We start from the raw sequence: 19,845 nt of genomic DNA, 5'->3' as shown, positions 1-19,845 counted from the left end.
ACACACACACACACACACGGCTGAAGTGCGCTTGAGGAAGGCACCTACTGTAACCCCTCACTGCTCCCTGAGCGCCACTGTAGCAGGCAGCTCACTGCTCCAGGTTAGTGTGTGTGCTTCACCTCACTGTGTGCTGTGTGTGTTTCACTCACTCACGGATTGGGATAAATACAGAGACCAAATTTCCCTCACGGATCAAAAGAGAATATATACAAACACACACACACACACACACAGGAGGGGAGCAGAGACTACACACACCACACACACAAACACAGGGGGGGAGCAGGGACAACACACACACACACACAAACACACACGAGGGGAAGCAGGAGCAACACACCACACAACACACACACACACACACACACACACACAAATGCAAGGGGAGGAGGGAAAACAAAGAGGTGATGCAGGACATACATGTGGACACACACACACACACACACACACACACACACACACACACACACACACACACACACACACACACACACACACACACACACACACACACACACACACACTCTAAGAGACATACAGTCTCACATTTACACTCGGAAACAGGTCACACAAACGGGACAACATACACACACGTTCCTCACGTACAAAACCGTATTGTCTATGACTGTATGACTCTCCTGGACATCAGAAGCAATGTAATGATCAATATAAATATAACAGGATTACCTGTGGATATTGTTTGTAACTCCACAAGCGGATCGGTCAACAGGTCTACTCATCGGTGGAGGAGGGGGAGACGAGGTGGCGTCTTAGCCAGACGGCGAAGGCGTCCAACCCGGCCTCCCATCCCTACCTTACTGCTGGCTAATCTGCAGTCCATGGAGACCAAACTGGATGAGCTCCACTGTTGCATCAGCTCATGCAGGGACTTGTGAGAGTGCAGTGTACTCTGTTTCACCGAGACCTGGCTTAGCCCAAACACTCCTTTTGGAGTATCTGACTATGGCATCCGTTTGATCTGCTGATAAAGTTTCCTTCTATACTTCTCACAACTGTTTACATTTCACCAGACGCCCCTGCTGCAGCGACACTTGAACTGTATGTTGTAAACAAGAGAGTCAGCACCAGGAAGCAATCCTCATCATAACGGGTGACATCAATCACTGCAACCTCAAAACAGTCCTTCCCAAGTACCACCAGCACGTCACCTGTCCCACCAGGGGCGATCAGACCCTTGACCACTGTTTCACCCCACTGAAAGGCTCATACAGGTCTGTACCACACACACACTTTGGTAAATCGGACCATTTGTTCCACACGTACATACTGTAACTGCTGTATTGTCTATGAGTGTATGACTCTCCTGGACTCCCTACTTAGTGACCATTTGTCAGTGTTCCTCCTGCCGGCCTATAAACCGAAGCTACAGTGTGAGCAACCAGCAGTGAGCAAAGTTCAATGCTGCTCTGCAGAACACGAGTCTGAACTTCAGGACTGTTTTGACATAACGGAGTGGTCTGTGTTCAAAGACTTCTCGGCGGAGCTGGACGAGTACGCCGATTCAGTGACAGAGTGCATCAGGTGACGGACTACATAATGGACTTGTGTGTGCATTCCCATATCGTCCGATCCTTTCCCAGCCAGGTGACCTGGGTAAACAACGCTGTTTGCCTGAGCCTGAGGGAGAGGACCACGACCTGATTAGATATCAGAACTCAAGGTACACACTAAGAAGGGCAATACAAGTGGCTAAAAAACAGTATGGGAATGAGTTGGAGAATGACTTCAGCGACTGTGACATTGCCTGTGGAAGGGACTGCAGGTGATCACAGACTATAAAGCGACACCAGCTCTTACAGACACACCTGCCTTGGTTCTGGACGAGCTAAATAAACTCTATGCTCGTTTTGAGTCTCGCGAGTCTAAACCGGGGGATGAAGGTGCTCTTCCAGTAGGAGGAGACATCTTACAGGTCTCAGAGGGTGAGGTCGGCAAAACCTTTAAAACGGGGTAAAATTCACAAAGCTGCCAGCGCTGATGACATCCCGTCTTGTGTATTCAAGACGTGCGCCACTCAGGTGCCACAAACCTACACGGACATCTTCAACTTGTCCCTGCCCTGGTGCACAGTGCCTTTGTGTTTCACAAAGACAACGATTGTGCCAGTGCCCAAGAAAAGTGCTGTGTCTTGCCTGAATGACTACCGGCCCATCGCCCTAACCTCCGTGGTGGTGAACTGTCTGGGGAGACTGGTTACAGCCTACATCAATACACACCACCCTGCTTTCCTGGACCAACTTCAGTTTCCATATACTGTACGCACAGCAGATCTGTCCATCTCCATCACCTTGCATACTGCCCTAGCTCACCTGGACAAGAAAAACACCTGTCAGGATGCTGTTCACTGACTACAGCTCTGCCTTTAACACTGTTGTGCCATCAAGAGACCTGGGTCTGAGCAGCCTCCACACACTGTCAGAGGAGGGCTGAGTCCATTATCAAGGACGCCAGCCACCCAGCTCACTCCCTATCCTCTCTTCTCTCCTCTGGTAAGTGCTACCAGAGCAAACACACACATACTGGACACACACACACGCTCGTACACACAAAGAGAAACCGAGTAAGCAGCAAACAGTGAGCAGGAACAATGGGAACACACACACACACACACACACACACACAAAAGAGAAACAGTAAGCAGCAAACACAGTGAGCAATAACACACACACAAATATTGAACACACACACACACACACACACACACACACACACACACACACACACACACACACACACACACACATTAAGCAGTAGCAGAAACAACAAAGGGGTGGTTAATGTTACACATGACTACATTTGTAGAAGTTTAGCAACAGACAGTAACTAAGCGGGCGGGACTTCACATTGAAAAATGACCAATCACAACAGGCCCAACTCCCTTGGTTCTGTCCCCCAAACTGTCAAAAGTCAACCCACGCGAGCAAAGCTGTACATCAAGAGAGCGAGCGGAACTCATCTTGGAGAGCGTATGGCCCCCAGCTGTTGTTTTCCTCGCTCGCTGCTGTGTCTATGCGAGTGAATTAATAGTATTTGCTCCTGAGGATGTTGTATTGCGCTTGCAAGATATGACACTATTCTACCACCATAGACCTCTGTCAACTGTCAACTGTCACCTCTGTCAACTGTCTACTCCACACGCTGTCATAGGAGGGCTGAGTCCATCATCAAGGATGTCAGCCACCCAGCTCACTCCCTCTTCTCTCTGCTTCCCTCTGGTAAGCGCTACCGGAGCATTACCACCCACACCACACCATTCAGACACAGTTTAATACCACAAGCTGTCAGAATCCTAAATCAGTGGTTCCCAAACTTTTCTGGCTTACGGCACCCCTAAACATATTTCTCTCCATCCACGGCAGCCCTATTTTTTTTTTTACTTTTTACTCTCAACCTCCTTTGTGCTATATTTGTACTTCATGCCATTTTCTTTAACCTTGTGATATGTTGGATAGGCCAACCCTGCTTTTATCATAGGCATTATGATAAGGTAAAGTTAATATCTTTTTTTAATTATTATTATTCAAATGAACTACTCTCATTCAACTCATTTAATTGAACTTTGAATAAATGGTGATCAGGATGTGAAGAGACAACGTGATAACCACCTGACCTGAACCCATTTCACTGCAGAGGATGAATAACCTGCAGTGAATAACTGTGTTTGAAGGGGACGTGATTTAACGTAATTAACTATTTTTTACGACTTCATTCAACACATCCGTCAGGTCCCCGATGCAACATGCAATGCGTCGCTACCATGGCAGAATTCTGTTGCATATAGCTTTTGTTACGACGCCTTTGACCCGACCTGTCATCGAGGCCGCCCCGTCAGTGGCAGTGCACACTTACGCACATATCCAAGCTAAGATTATTGTTCCTCAAGTATCCATCTGTCACCTTGAATATCTCATCTCCGGCAGCATGGTTGGTCAGTTCTTGGCAAAATAAAAAGTTCTCTGTAAATTTGTCCTCATGTTAGCGAGCAGCTGGCAAAGGCCACTAGCATAAGTGGACTCGTATTTGAAGCGCAAACTTCCCCAATAGCCGTAGCCAACGTTAGCCCACGTCTCCCTGCAGATCAGGCATACTGGTGTGGGACACGTTACCTCGCCACCCCAAGTGAACACATACTGGAGGTATATTCGTTACATTGCCTCACTTTTCTCTTTGCTGATTTCGTCTGGTCAGATTCCGAGGTCTGTCCCGTGGAGATGCATGGCGTTCTCTTTAAAAACGTATCCATTGCGCCTATACCTGCTGCACTCCGCCATACGGAATAACGAACGAAGTCACCGAACGAACTGTTGTTGACGTTACGTAGAAGGGCAATAACAATAAGTAGCCTACACACAGCACAGTACGATACAATAAACTGTAGCCTATTGTTGTTTGTGCTGCAAATAAGATTTCAATTGATAGTGCAATAAAATGAATTTTGAAATGGATAATGCTGTTTAAAATGTCATTAAATTATCAAGTCTTAGAGATTCCGCGGCACCCTTGAGCATGCGTCACGGCACCCCAGGGTGCCGCGGCACCCACTTTGAAAACCCCTGTCCTAAATGGTCAGTGACTAAACAGTTCCTTCCCTTTATTGGCCACAATGTGCTGCCTTATTTCTTTTATGATATGCAACTGTATTGCCATGGTTGCTATACTTTTTAAATTCTTCCCACACTGCTAAATTCACACTTGCTATATGGCATCCGGGATGCATACTGTTTTTATTTTTCGTGTCTCAAGTCCATGGGCTTGTGCTTTTATGTGTGTATAGTCGTCTTACATGTTAGTATAGGGGTTGTGTGTGTGTGTGTGTGTGTGTGTGTGTGTGTGTGTGTGTGTGTGTGTGTGTGTGTGTGTGTGTGTGTGTGTACACAGTATATGTATGGCTGACTGATACTGTACAGTCTTGTATTGTCTCATAAAGTTGTATTTAGCCCTTTTATCCTTGCACTACTGCAACGAACATACAAATTTCACTGAATTGCAAAGTACAGTATATGCAACAATAAATCTTGAGACTTAAAACAAATACACACACTCACATTCACACACTGACACACAAACAGGAAGACAAACACACACTCTCAAGCACACAAACACACACAGCCATTAAAACGCAGATGTGCACGCACATACACGCCGCACGCTTTCACAAACACACTTTCCCTCAACAGTCCTTCTGCTTCCTGGGCACCAGAATCACCCAGGACCTGACATGGGAGCTGAGCATGAGCTCCAGAACAAAGAAGGGCCCCAGTCGTGGCGCGACTGGCTGGGGCACCTGCACCGCACGCCGGCGACCCGGGTTCGATTCCCGCCCCGTGGTCCTTTCCGGATCCCACCCTACTCTCTCTCCCACTCGTTTCCTGTCAACCTACACTGTCCTATCTGATTAAAGGGATAAAATCCCAAAAATATATCTTTAAAAAAAAAAAAAAAAAAAAAAAAAGAAGGCTCAACCTGCCAAAGCACATGATGGTGCACTTTTACACTGCCATCATGAAGTCCATCCTAACCTGCTCTATCACTACCTGGTGCGCTGCATCCACTGCCAACAATAAGAGCAGACTGCAGCATATCATTTGTTGTATTGAGAGGATTATTGGCTGTGATCTGCCATCACATAGTTATGCGGCTACAAGCTTGAACTGCTCTCCACCAAGCCTGGAGCTATTGTGAATGTATAAAATAAAGAATAATATTAAAAAACTAGTCATTTAGAGTAATATATTACAGTAGCCATCCCTCTGATGTCTGGCTACTGTAACATGCCAACATGTCAATCTGTCTCTGTTCTCTTGGTCACTATGATTCAGTGTGTTTCTGCAGGACGCCACAGACCCCCACACATGCTCTAAAGGCCTTTTACATACAGTGGTGGCATACGGCACAGTGACACAGCTGCTTACAGTAATAAAGAACACTTCAACATCATAAGCATAGCAGTGCAACACTTAACAGGAGATCAACACTTACATTTTCTCAGTTCTCCACGGGCATGTCTTTAAAGGGGAGAGAGAGAGAGAGAGAGAGAGAGAGAGAGAGAGAGAGAGTGAGAGAATGAGAGAATATCAGAACATTAGCACTCCACTAATGAAATGTCATGTGGAATGTTCTTATTTTAAGGGTTTTAGAATAAAATGAATCGGTAACACTTTATAATAACTACACACAATTCATCATCTATTAACACTAGAAGCGCCAAGCGCCGGTCATTTGACCGCTGACGCGTATTACTAGAAGCGCCGTGTAGGTGTGACCTAGATATACCTAGAACTGCCGGGCTGCGGTCATTTGACCGCAGTGATTACAAAAAAAAAAAAATCTTTTCACTCGATTACATTCCAGGACCCTACGTTCACGACTTTTCCTAAATATGCGTGTTTTATCACCCAGTATTTTTACATGATCAAAAGCACACCGGTACAAGCTAGTTTAGAGCTATTTTGCTATTACTTATTTCACAACAATGCGAGTCTCGCGTTCGGCCATGTTTTTCCAGGCTGCTATTCTCTTTTCTCACAGCAGATGTCGCAAGGGTTCCCATAAGTTTCCTGTCAGTTGGGCATGAGGTTAATATAATAAAACATATAGTTTATATATGTGCAATATGTAGCCTATTATAAATGTTATTTATTTTAATAACTATTTTTCCTTTACATGGCATAGTGTATGGAGGCGATTTACAGTGGTAAAAAGTTTGTTTTGAAAACGTTGCGCGACGTTGTTCTATTACGCATAAAGCTTCGTCATAAAATTCGTCGTAGGCCTAGCCTATTAAATTAATTTAGGCCAAATCATTCATCTGTGGGCAAACCTTTCTTATGCATTTATTTGTGCTTAGCCTACTTAGTATGCCTACGTACATTCATAGTTCTATATCTTCTAAGTTGTAGGCCTATCTTCTATAGGCCTAGTTGTATCTTTAAAGCTCAGACTAATGTAGGCTATAAGCATTTTCTTACATACAGTGGGTATAGTAAGTATTCATACCCATGCTAAAGTTGACTAAAAAGAGGAATATAAAATCATCTTTTGAGAATTGATTGTAATGCCTTAATTCAAAAAATGAGTAAAAATCAAACCGCTAAGGACACTAATTTTCTTTGTGATTGAAGAATGTATCGTAACTAGATAAATGTTCTTCCTTAAATACAGGGAGCATAAGTAATTGACCCCTATGTTAAATTCCCATAGGAGCAAGAGGATTTTTTATATGTTTTTATTTTTAAAGGCCAGCTATTTCATGGATCCAGGATATTATGCATCCTGATAAAGTTCCCTTGGCCTTTGGAATTAAAATAGCCCCACATCATCACATACCCTTCACCATAACTAGAGATTGGCATGGTGCTTTTTCCAGTTAGCCTATTAGCCTGTTTGATGCTCATTGAGCTCAATGCAAATCAAACAGGCTAATAGGCTAACTGGAAAAAGCACCATGTCAATCTCTAGTTATGGTGAAGGGTATGTGATGATGTGGGGCTATTTTAATTCCAAAGGCCAAGGGAACTTTATCAGGATGCACAATATCCTGGATCCATGAAATAGCTGGCCTTTAAAAATAAAAACATATAAAAAATCCTCCTGCTCCTATGGGAATTTAACATAGGGGTCAATTACTTATGCTCCCTGTATTTAAGGAAGAACATTTATCTATTTACGATACATTCTTCAATCACAAAGAAAATTAGTGTCCTTAGCGGTTTGATTTTTACTCATTTTTTGAATTAAGGCATTACAATCAATTCTCAAAAGATGATTTTATATTCCTCTTTTTAGTCAACTTTAGCATGGGTATGAATACTTACTATAGCCACTGTATTTGCTGTAAATAGTTTACTATTGTACAAACTATTTTCTATTATGATATTCATTCCAGGTTTTTGCGACGGCGGGTGGCTCAATACGCTAGTATCTCTCTCGTTGCTCATATTGTTCCTTGAATCAGTTGGACTAGGGCTAAATATCTGGCCTTTTACGCTAACGACCGGAGTTCGATTCCCTTAGTATCTCTTTTTAACTCTCATCTTTAGATTGAGTCTGGATGATATCAGAGATTTTCGATAAGTTTGTAAGAAACAGCATTGCTTCTTACACTCCCGGTGAGAATATAACTGTTGATGAACAGCTGTTCCCGACCAAGGCGCGTTGTCGCTTTACACAATATATGGCCAATAAACCAGACAAATTTGGCATCAAATTCTGGGTGGCTTCTGACGTTGAGACCAAATATATGTTGAACGCATTTCCCTATCGGGGGAAAGACGAAAGGCCGGTCCATTCGCTATTCGCCATTCGCTATAACTATTGGACATAAGTTAACACTACAAATACCTGGGCGTACATCTGGACGATAAACTGGACTGGTCAGTCAACACTGAAGCAATATACAAGAAAGGGCAGAGCAGGCTGTACTTCCTGAGGAGACTGCGGTCCTTCAATGTCTGCAGCAAGCTCCTCTGGATGTTTTACCAGTCTGTTGTTGCCAGTGTCCTCTTCTATGCTGTGGCATGCTGGGGAGGAAGCACTAGGAAGAGGGATGCTGGGCGACTAGACAGGCTGGTAAGGAAGGCTGGCTCTGTTGTGGGAGCTGATCTGGAGTGCATCACTTCAGTATCAGACAAAAGGACCCTGAACAAGCTACACAGCATCCTGGACAATGACTGTCATCCACTCTACAGCACTATCATACAGCAGAAGAGCTTGATCAGCTGGAGACTACGCTCCATGACATGCACAACAGACAGACTGAGGAAGTCATTTGTACCCAGGGCCATACAACTGTACAATGCTTCACTGAAGGGAAAAGGAGAGTTGGACTTCTATGCATAGTATATCTGCACATCCACCCTCTTATACACTTACATGGCATGGCTTTGTCTACCCTCATGTCTAACTCTTATATTATTACTATGTTAAGTTTATTTTAATTGTCCATATATTTATACTAGTACTGTTATTATTATTACTATGCTTACATTTTGTACTGTACATATTTATTGCTGGTCACTAGAATTTAATCTTGCACTGTTGCACTGTTGGACTCATTTGAACTTTTTTAATGATAAAATTGAAACAATTAGAGTTAAGATCAACAACCAGTCAGTTTCACCAAATACACATACTCCATTGCCAAATAATAGTGAAAACATAACAGAATCACAGATGCAACCTAGCACAACATTTAATTAATTTACACCTATTGACACATTAGAGCTCACCTCCACAATTTCCTCATCAAAATCTGCAACTAGTCTGCTAGACCCTATTCCCACTCACCTTCTTAAGACCGCCCTCCCCCTCCTCGATAATACGTTACTTCAGATTCTAAATAATTCAATGTTATTAGGACATGTTCCACAGCAGTTTAAGATGTCTGTTATCAAGCCATCACTCAAAAAACCTAGCCTTGACCCTAACATCCTAGCTAACTATAGACCTATATCTAATCTCCCTTTTATATCAAAAATACTTGAAAAAATAGTATCCAAACAAATTAGCGCCTTCTTACAAACTAACAAAATTCAAGAACTGTACCAATCTGGCTTTAGAGCCCACCACAGTACCGAATCAGCCTTAGTTAAAGTGTTTAATGACCTCCTTATTGCTGCTGATAACGGCTATGCATCAATACTAGTCCTCCTTGACCTCAGTGCTGCTTTTGACACCATAGATCATGACATACTACTCCACAGGCTTGAACATTCCATAGGTATCAAAGACTCTGCACTTGCTTGGTTTAGATCATACCTTACTAACCGCCAACAATTTGTACAGGTCCATAATGAACCATCCTCCCAGACTATGGTTAAATATGGAGTGCCTCAAGGCTCAGTACTAGGGCCCCTATTATTTTCTCTTTATATGCTTCCTCTAGGTTCTATAATTAGAAAACATGGCATTGATTTCCATTCTTATGCAGATGATACACAATTATATATTTCCATAAAGCCCGATGAACCAACCCCGTTAGCCAAACTCAACACATGTCTGAGAGACATAAAAATTTGGATGACTAATAACTTCCTGCTATTGAACTCAGATAAAACAGAAGTTATGGTTTTAGGTCCTAAGAAGACTAGGGATATCCTATCCACATCACAGGTTACATATAGTGATCTCTCACTGACCTCATCCACAAGTGTTAAAAATCTAGGAGTTACAATTGATCAAGAACTTCTACTCAATAGTCACATAAAGCAGATCACAAAAACCTCATTTTTCCATTTAAGGAACATTTCAAAGATAAGGAAGTCCTTATCCTTACCAGACGCTGAAAAATTAATCCACGCTTTTGTCACTTCCAGGCTAGACTATTGTAATGCGCTATACGCCGGCTACAATAATACCTGTCTAAAAAGCCTACAGCTTATACAAAACGCAGCTGCTCGCACACTCACTAGGACCAAAAAATATGAACATATTTCCCCCATCCTAGCATCTCTACATTGGTTACCTGTTAAAAGTCGCATTGACTTCAAAATTCTACTTCTCACATACAAAGCCATAAATGGAAGAGCACCCGAATATATTAAAGATCTTCTAGTCCCATATAATCCACCTAGACCCTTACGATCACAAAATACTGGACTTCTTGTAATTCCAAGAATTTCAAAAACTACAGTAGGAGGCAGAGCCTTTTGTTACCGCGCACCCCTCCTCTGGAATAATCTTCCTCCCTCAATTCGATTAGCAGACACCCTCCCTATTTTTAAGTCTAGACTTAAAACATATCTCTTTAGTGCTTCCTATAGTTAGGTATGGTGCAGTGTGGAACTTCAACCACCTCAGGGTCTTACTGGAACGGACCACCTCTGCTGTGGGCTTGTGTGACTGGTGCCCCAGTCATGCATCCCATGGTGGCTACTGACCACACCTGATCTGGTGCTGACCACCCTCCACCATGCCTTAGTTATGCTGCTTTAGCATTGCGCTGTCATGGACTTCTTATGTGGCACGCCGTACAACTCCTCTTCTCCCCTCTCCCTCTGTCTCTCTCAACTCTCCCTCTTTCCTTCTCTCCCTGTCCTGTCCTCTATAGTGTAGCTTGGGGGGGAGGGTCCCGCGTGCTGTCTGTTGCGCGTGCGGGCATTTGTTCATTCACTGCGCATGCGGGCTTTTGTCCATTTGCGCCGTTTCGGTCATGGGCCTTCCCCGGGTGGGCTTGCGCATCATGTCTGGGCTGCGCGCCTGGGTGGTGTGGCTGGGTGCTCTGGGCCGGTCGGGGTCCGTTCGCGGGTGGCGTTGCTCGTCCGCGGGGGGCCTCCCGTCGCCGTCTGTAGATGGGGGGGGGGGGGGGGGTTCGTGTCGGCTCCATTCGCCAGTGGCTCTGCGTGGGCGTATATTGGCGGTCTGGCTGGGGCATGCAGTCTGATCAGATGTGCACGGCTGTGCATTTAGTGGGATGGGGGGGACGGGGGAGGTGGGAATGCTGGGAGTGGATGGCGGAGGGGAGGGCTGTTGCGGCATTGTATTTGGATTGGGCTCGCGGTCCGGGCCTTCTTGGGGTGGTGTTTCTAGAGTGGAAGTCCAATGGTTTTAACGATTTTAATTACATTACACCAATGTCCAATGATTTTAACGTTTTTAATTACACTGCATCGCCTCCCTACGCCTTCCGACCCTGTCAACAGGATGACAGGATGACACGTCCAAAGACATGAAGCATTCTGGACTTTTGCTCTGGGGGCGCTGCTTCCGGGGGGCCTGGGCGGCGGGGCGGATCAGACTGTGTGTCCTGGTCGGGCCGTGGTGTGTGTTCGCGTGGTGTTGTGGTTGGGGTGGGGCTGGCGCGGGCCCCGTTCTCTCTGCTCGCGGATGGTGGTGGGGGGTGTCTGCGGATGGGTGGCGCCGCCTGTGGGCGGACTCTGGCTGGCCATGCTCAGCCATGCTGCTCCGACGCGCGGTTCAGAGGTGGTGTGTGGGTTCGCCTGGGGGGGGGGGGGGGCATTGGGGGGGGCATTGTGGGTGGGTGGATGTTGCGTGCGTGGTGGGTGGGTGGATGTTTGCATGCGTGGTGGACGATGTGCGGGATGCCTCTTCGGGTTTAACTGGGTAACCTATTCCTACGCACCTGACCCCACAAAAGAGGTGTGTAAAAGCGTTTTGTAAACCCTCTATAGTATAACCATTTATATCACCATTGATATACTTATTAATACTTAATATGACTTACAGTAATACTAACACACTCTATTTCTCTTCCCTTTCCCCTATACCTCACCTGTGAGGTAAACCATTACCAGCCATCAACCATCTCTGTGCCTGTCCCTCATCACACCTGAAGTCACATCCCTCTGACTGCCCTACCATCGCCATTGCCTTCGCCATCCCTATGACTGCCCTAACATCGCCTGCTGTGGTTCCCTGCCCGAATCTTTGGCCCTCGGATCCCAGCGACCCATCACCTTCAGAAATAACTAATGGATTACTAATGGACAATTTATTCCCTACACTGGACTATTTGAACTTTCATTGTCATTGTAACTTTCAAACTACAAATGACTGTACTGTAACTGACCCAAGGCAGATGGGTTGGGCCCTTGAGTCGTGGGTCTGTCTGAGGTTTCTTCCTATATGTATCTCCAATTCTAGGGAGTTTTTCCTTGCCCCTGTTACTCATGGGCTCTCTTTGAATGTCTAACACTCTGTAAAGCGCCTTGAGACATGTGTAATGTATTGGCGCTCTATAAGCGACATTAAAATTTGCACTACCAACTTGACACACACCTCAGACTGGATCACAGTATCACAGTACCAATCCACAGTACATTCATGCATACCTTATCTAGTATTTTACTGCTCCTTTAGTCATGTTGATTTGTTGATTTGCTTTTTATTTTTTCCTGTTTACATTGTTTACATTGTACTGTATGTTGTGTGTGGTGTCTTAAGCTGCTGGGACCTTGAATTTCCCCTTGGGGATCAATAAAGTATCTATCTATCTATCTATCTATCTATCTACTACGCCTATGAACGTCTCTATATATTTATTTTCAATTGGCTAGGGTCGAATGAAAAAGCGGGACAGATGCTCAATTGAGGCGGGACAAAGGGTAAAATTGTTGTACAGTACAACGTAAAGCGGGACAGGTGGTCACCGTATTCACATCGTATTCTTCACCATGCCACAGAGAAAAACGCAAATGCAAAATGCTCTCTCTGCTTCGCCTCTAGGTCTTTGCCAAGACTAGGCTAGGTTGCGGTCCATTCGCTATTAAAATGGCATCTTCTCTTTTTCGTGGCCACACTGCCCATGGCTGCTTAACCTGACGAGCGAGAGTGAGTTTACCATTAGCGAGAGAGAGTTTACCATTAACGAAAAATAATTTCGCCAGCCAATAATTTTCTGAGCCAAATTGAGCTGCCATCTGACAAACTTTGACTAAGCCAGTTAGACTTTTTGCATCTAAAAATAATTATATCATAGAGACACGCGAAAAATCTTCAGGGCCCTCGGTTGCACAAACACCAAAACCAAAGATTGATGATATGAACCAAATATTCTGGAACAGACGGATTTACAGCATTGAACGCGATTGGGGCCAGGCTATTAGGCTGCGACTTCCAGCGTTTCCTTTCTAGAGATTGCTGCACTGCTCACAACGCATGCAGTCTACAATGAAGTGAAATGTGCAGAACGTTGTCCAAAATAATACAATAACATTGTGTGAGATCTAGTACAATATAGACATCTGTAGACATAAAGTGGCAACTAAAGCCATTATCAGTCATGAAAACTTTGGCGGCTGCAGGCAGCATTTAGGTTTTGGCTGAGCCAGCTAGCCAGCCAACAACTTCACCAGCCAGCGGTTATTCTCAAAGCAAATGGCTTCGGGGTCTATACCTAACACACTATCCATTGCAAATAGCCTATTTGAAACCGATCATTCCCCCTCCCCCATACACTTGTCTAGGCTACAGACATCACCGCGGCATTGGGTGCCTCTCATGCAACGTTTATACGTCCTCCCTCGCTCCTCGATGCTCACTGATCTACATAAAGAATGATGGGGGGGAAACAATGGGATAGTCTATCCAGTGTTAGTTATAGATCAGTGGGAACGCCCCTCGAGGATCGAGCATCGAGGATCGAGGAGGCATGTTGAGAGGCACCCACCGAGGACTATTAACTGCCTCCCCACCCCCTCTCTCTGTCCCCTGTAGGCTGTAGGCTGGCTAGGCAACTCGTGGTCGTGGAAGAATGCGCAATCATGTTTCATCGCATATGCGCGTTTCAGAATGTTCGAATTCGCCAGCGTGCGTGAAGTTGTGTGAATAGAAAAGAATAGAATAGAATACATAGCCTACTTTATTGATGCCTTACTCAAAAGAAATTCAGCCCTGAATAGGTCGGGGATCGAACCAACAACCCTTGGGTAATGAGGCTGTAGCTCTTACCAGTTGGCTATACCTACACTTCAGCAAATCATTAAAATGTTTGTTTCAATCCTGAATCTCGAATTCTAGTAGGTCGTCAAAGCGGTCAAATGACCGGGGCGCGGCGCTTCTAGGTATAAGTGGGTCAGAACGGCCCGGCGCTTCTAGTGTTAAGCAGTTACTGTAACTATTAGTTAATGGTTTGTTCATCATTAGTAATTCATTGTTCATGCATAATTTATCATCACTTAAGCATTTGTTCATAAAGTTATGATTGGTTTGTTCATAGTGAATAAGCCTATTTCTAAAATGTGTATAAATTGTTGCTAATACTTAATATATCATGCAATAACATTTTGTTAATGAAATACTAGTAATGATTAGTAAGGATGTGAATACATGTTTTGTAAACCACTTCCTAATACTATAATTCATGATTAACTCAGGAGTTACAAGTGGTTAGTTAATGATATGTGTGAGCTCATCTAAAGTGAGGACTTTTTATGCCCTGCTGTACATTTGCAAATGAGTTGTAAATACTACATTCACATTCATTCATTTAGCTGACAATTTCATCCAGAGCGACATACACATGTCAAATAAATTATAGACAACCGCAGATGCTGGGAATCGAACCACCAACTGAACAGGCGACAGAATGATAGCCCTGCTCCTTCACCACTACACTACCCCTACTTTTAGTTGTTTTCAGAGGACTACTTTCCTGTTATGCGTATGACTACATTTGAGGTAGCACTAAGCAGCGCATTGATACAATAGTTAGAGAGTTAAAGCATACAAGTAAATAATTGACTGACGTATACTGAAGTGAAGTTAACCTAGTAAAAACATTATCACTTTACTCTGGTGTTCATTGATTGTTTGTTGTGAAGTGAAGAACATAACATCCGCTCAGTTAAAAACACATAAAACTATGCAAGAGTGTCTTCTACTACACACTGTTAAAGGGATATTCCACCATTTTTGGAAATACGCTCATTTCCCACCTCCCCTCGAGCAAAACAATCGATATTTACCTTGTTCCCGTTCATCCAGCCATTCTGTGAGTCTGGCGATACAACTTTTAGCTTCAGCTAGCATAGATCATTGAATCGGATTAGACCATTAGCTTCTCGCCTGCTAGCTTCATGTTTAAAAGTGACTAAGATTTCTGGTAATTTTCCCATTCAAAACGTGTCTCCTCTCAAGTTAGAAAGTGCAATAAAACCAACTGAAAATGAAACCTGGAGATTTTCTAGGCTGATTTGACATGGAACTACACTCTCATCTGGAGTTATAATGAAGGCAACTTGCAAATGTACCATAGGCGCAGTGATATCGTACGCAGCATCTGAAAATAGTCCCCATAGACAACAAGCAGTAGTAGTGCCAGTAGTTTGCAAGTTGCCTTGATTATTACGCCAGAGTAGCAGAGCGTGTTTGGCGAGGTATCTGACCAGGGTCCTGAAGTGTTTTGTGGGTGCGTGCAAGAGTCAACTACACAGGCAGGAGTCATGCAGGATCCCGTCATACACCCCTTTATTCTTAACTAAGGAAGACTGGAGGTGTGAGGGGAGATAGTAGCTGCGTTTCCATTACAAATATGCGCAAAAACTTTGTCGATATTGTCTTAATGTCGAAAATCACAATTTTCGCAATTGCGGTGTTTCCATTACATTCGGCTAACTAAATTAACCCTTTCATGCGCAACGTCCACATGCATGGACAGTAACTTTAACTCTGTTTTCTACTTATTTATCATGTTGATATACACCAATCCACTTCAGGGCAGTTTTAGTAGGTCCTTGGCAATATATTAACAATATGTATCATCTTATATTTGGAATATTGACTGCTTGATGACATCATCAATTCAACATGAGTGACAGTAATGGCCATATGCTGAATGCTCCAGGCATATCTGTAAAAAGCTAGTACTCAAGAAGGCAAAATCATGTAAATGCTGTACAGGAGAGTGTGTTGAACAACTCTATGTTTTCAGAAATTAAATCGGATGTAAAATGGAGTTTGTAGACCCTAAAAAGCAACTGTCCACGTATGTGGACGTTGCGCAACAGAGGAGTTAAATGGCCAAAAATTAGATTTTGTAACTAGGACTTTTTTTTTTTTTTTTTTTCAAATATGATTTTAATTGCTTTAAATTACAAAGAAACAAACATTTGGTATAAATATTTATAAATAATGACCTAATTACATGTGGTAATGCCAAGGTGGTATGGTAATATGGGGGTAGTAGAGGGGTGGGTGGGTAGTAGAGGGGTGGGTATGAGAGTACTAGAGGGGTGGGTGGATTAGTAGTAGAGGGGTGGGTAGTAGGGATGTAGTAGAGGGGTGGTTGGGTAGTGGTGGTAGTAGAGGTGGGTAATATGGGGGTAGTAGAGGGGTGGGTGAGGGTCGGTGAGCAATAATGGGGGTAGTAGAGGGGTTGGGCGGGTAGTATGGAGGTAGTAGAGAGGTGGGTGGGTAGTATGGGGGTAGTAGAGGGCTGGGTGGGTAGTATGGAGGAAGTAGAGGGCCAGTTTCCACATTTTCTGTCATTACATTTTATTCTTTTTTACCCCTTTGTTGCGCACTGTCCACATACGTGGACAGTAACATAACTTCTATATAAAAGCATATTTTTTAAAAATTCCAACTGATTTTCAATATTGGGCTCATATAGAGTAATAAAATCAATACTAAAAAAATCTAGACACTTTTTTTCATAATGCGTGCATGAAAGGGTTAAAATCTCGTGTATTCTCGCGTGCTGTAAGTCATTAGGAGACATGGCGGTTATCAACATAACCCAGATTTACACCACGGCACTAACTCGCTGATTATCATAGGCTGTAAGCCATCAGCGTAGGAGGCCTACGTTTTGGTGGGGCAGAAACATAAAATTAAAAATGACATATTTCACAGGAGTTTGTTGTAGGCCTATGCTTAAATCATGTCACAGCCATGTCAGTGGAATATTTCGTAGATCAGCCCAGTTGATTAGTTTCTAGAAATAGAATCTAGAATCTAGATTTCTTTCAGCACCGTTCTCATCACGTTAAACCAGCAAAGCAAAGCAACGTTGTTGCTATGGGTAAACAAAACTAGTTGAGCGGTTGCGTATGCAGCGTTTTTGAGAAAGTGTTGTCGGCGAGTTCACAGAGGAGCTGTGGATTCAACATTTTAGAAAGACACGAGCCACTTTTAATGAAAAAAAATATGGGTTTTTTTTACATTATTCTCCCGGTGCCACTTCCTGTCGACAGTCTTCTTCGTCGGTTTCGTTCCTCCTAACATCCGGTTGTTGGATCACGTGACTCGTCAGATGCGAAAAAAGTGTTTCCATTGCAGTTTTGCGAAATATACAAATTTAGATACGCTCGAAATACCACCTCACCCGAGCGCAAAAACTTTTTATCGAAAAATGTGAGTTTTTTCGAAATGTGTGTGTTTCCATTAAACACATTTCTTTTCGCAACTCTTAATTTGCGCAATTTATTGGTCAATGGAAACGCAGCTACTGAGCAAGTTAACCCGATGCTGCTGCTTTGGCAGTTACAGTATGCTTTTATCTGCTATTACTGTTTTGTTTTGTTTATGTAAAGCACATTGAGTGACCCCTGTGTATGAAATGCGCTATGTAAATAAACTTGACTTGACTTGACTAGTAATTACTCAAGCTCATTATTATGCCATGTAAACAGCAGAAAGTTTGGACATCTTTACGTTTGTAAGACCGACTGAGACAGAGGTGTGGCAAATTCCTTCTCGCTCCTCCTGAACTAGAGTTTGTAAACACCATTTAATGACACTGATGAAATTGAAACTTCAATTGCATCAACATGCTATAAGGTATCAGTGACTCGGTCATAACAGACATTAGACTGGACTCTGACATGACTACAATGACTCTCAACACACTCCTCACCTAACCCATTTTTACTACTGGGTAGAAAAAACAATGACATAATGGTGTGTGGTGAACATACTGAATGTGACACTGTTTAAAAGCCTGAGAAGAAAAAAGGAAAGTCAAACACAAACCTCAATGTCTGCAGCTTACAGTTGATGTCACCTTTCAGTGCACTCGAAAGATGAATTCCAGTGATGTTTAAGTAATTGTCACTCAGGTCCAGTTCTGTCAGGGAGACCATGTGCTGCACAGCAGAGGCTAAAGCCTCACAGGATTCCTCTGTCAGATTACAACCAGCTAGTCTGCATAGAGTGACAAAGACAGAGTGCAAAAGGCAGAAAGGAATGATATCATTTAATTTGATCACCTGTGTCAATCTCAACGTTGTTCAAGTTCATATGTAATCATACAATATGTTACAATAAGAGTAGAGATGGGCAACATAGACTTAAAACTATACCACAATGTCATGATATGCTATTTTGGTGATAAGCATATCAGTGATGGTATGGAAATAGTACTATTCATCAAAGCAACGTCATATTTGTCTCTTGGATTTCTTTTTTATTGCCATTGCTTCTTTTTTTAAATAGGATAACTCAATCGACCTGTGACTCCAAACTATTAGGTGATCCTCATTTTCATAGTAATGATTATTATAAAATGCTTCATTTTAACAATAATATGATCAATATAACCCATAAGCACTGGGAAGTACATCACTGGCCTCAACTCAGCCAGCCCATCATGATGCTCTTATGTGTTCATAGATTAATTACACGCAGTGTTCATGGGTCTCCTGGAGATAGGCAATCATAATGTGGGTCCAGGAGACATTGCATGTTTAAACCAGTAAACCACCATATAAGTTTATACACAAAACTGGACACAGGATCACTGTATGCCAGTCATATAAATTCATAAACAATACGGTTATCATTTTTATACATTTGAACACTATTATGGTCCCTTCCTGCATTGTGTAGTTTCACCCAGCTCACCAGTAACATAACAGATTCAGAATGATATAAGTTGATGCTGAGGAGATTCTGGACATGAATTAGTTTGGCCTTCAACAGAGGAGCCCCCTTACTAAAGTATCAGACTATTTTGGTGTGTAGCAAACAAACACAGCCCAGACTCAAACTCGGGCCGAATTCTCCCTGCACTTAGGAACTGAACTGCAGTGATATTCATATGATGGTCACTCAGGTCCAGTTCTAACAGGGACACCATGTGCTGCACAGCAGAGTTACAACCTCACAGGGTCACTCTGTTTACAACCAGCAAGTCTGCACATACAGTCGGAGAGGAAAGAAGTGCAGGCAGCAAGCTTTAAAAAACGTCAATTGTTACAATGTTAAGGAATTGTAGAGCACACTTTCTGCTAGGATCTCTGCTAGGACTCTCTCTCTCTCTCTCTCTCTCCTTCTCTCTCTCTCTCTCTCTCTCTCTCTCTCTCTCTCTCTCTCTCTCTCTCTCTCTCTCTCTCTCTCTCTCTCTCTCTCTCTCTCTCTCTCTCG

General features: G+C 43.4%; 1 protein-coding gene across 1 annotated transcript in view; it reads right to left on the bottom strand.

Moving 5' to 3' along the window:
- The window catches only part of LOC134089551 (stonustoxin subunit beta-like), a 34,505-nt gene that overhangs the window by 2,233 nt on the left and 12,427 nt on the right, over positions 1 to 19,845 (bottom strand). The window contains exons 3-4 of the mRNA XM_062544008.1: positions 18,454 to 18,624; positions 6,004 to 6,029 (exon numbers count right to left, since the gene is read on the bottom strand). Of these exons, the coding sequence (XP_062399992.1) occupies positions 6,004 to 6,029; positions 18,454 to 18,624 (197 nt within the window). The remainder of the gene's footprint in view (positions 1 to 6,003; positions 6,030 to 18,453; positions 18,625 to 19,845) is intronic.

The sequence above is a fragment of the Sardina pilchardus genome, chromosome 1, assembly GCF_963854185.1.
Source record: "Sardina pilchardus chromosome 1, fSarPil1.1, whole genome shotgun sequence".
NCBI lineage: Eukaryota > Metazoa > Chordata > Actinopteri > Clupeiformes > Clupeidae > Sardina > Sardina pilchardus.
The sequence above is the reverse complement of the archived record's forward strand: the minus strand, read 5'-3'. Positions and strand labels throughout refer to the sequence as shown.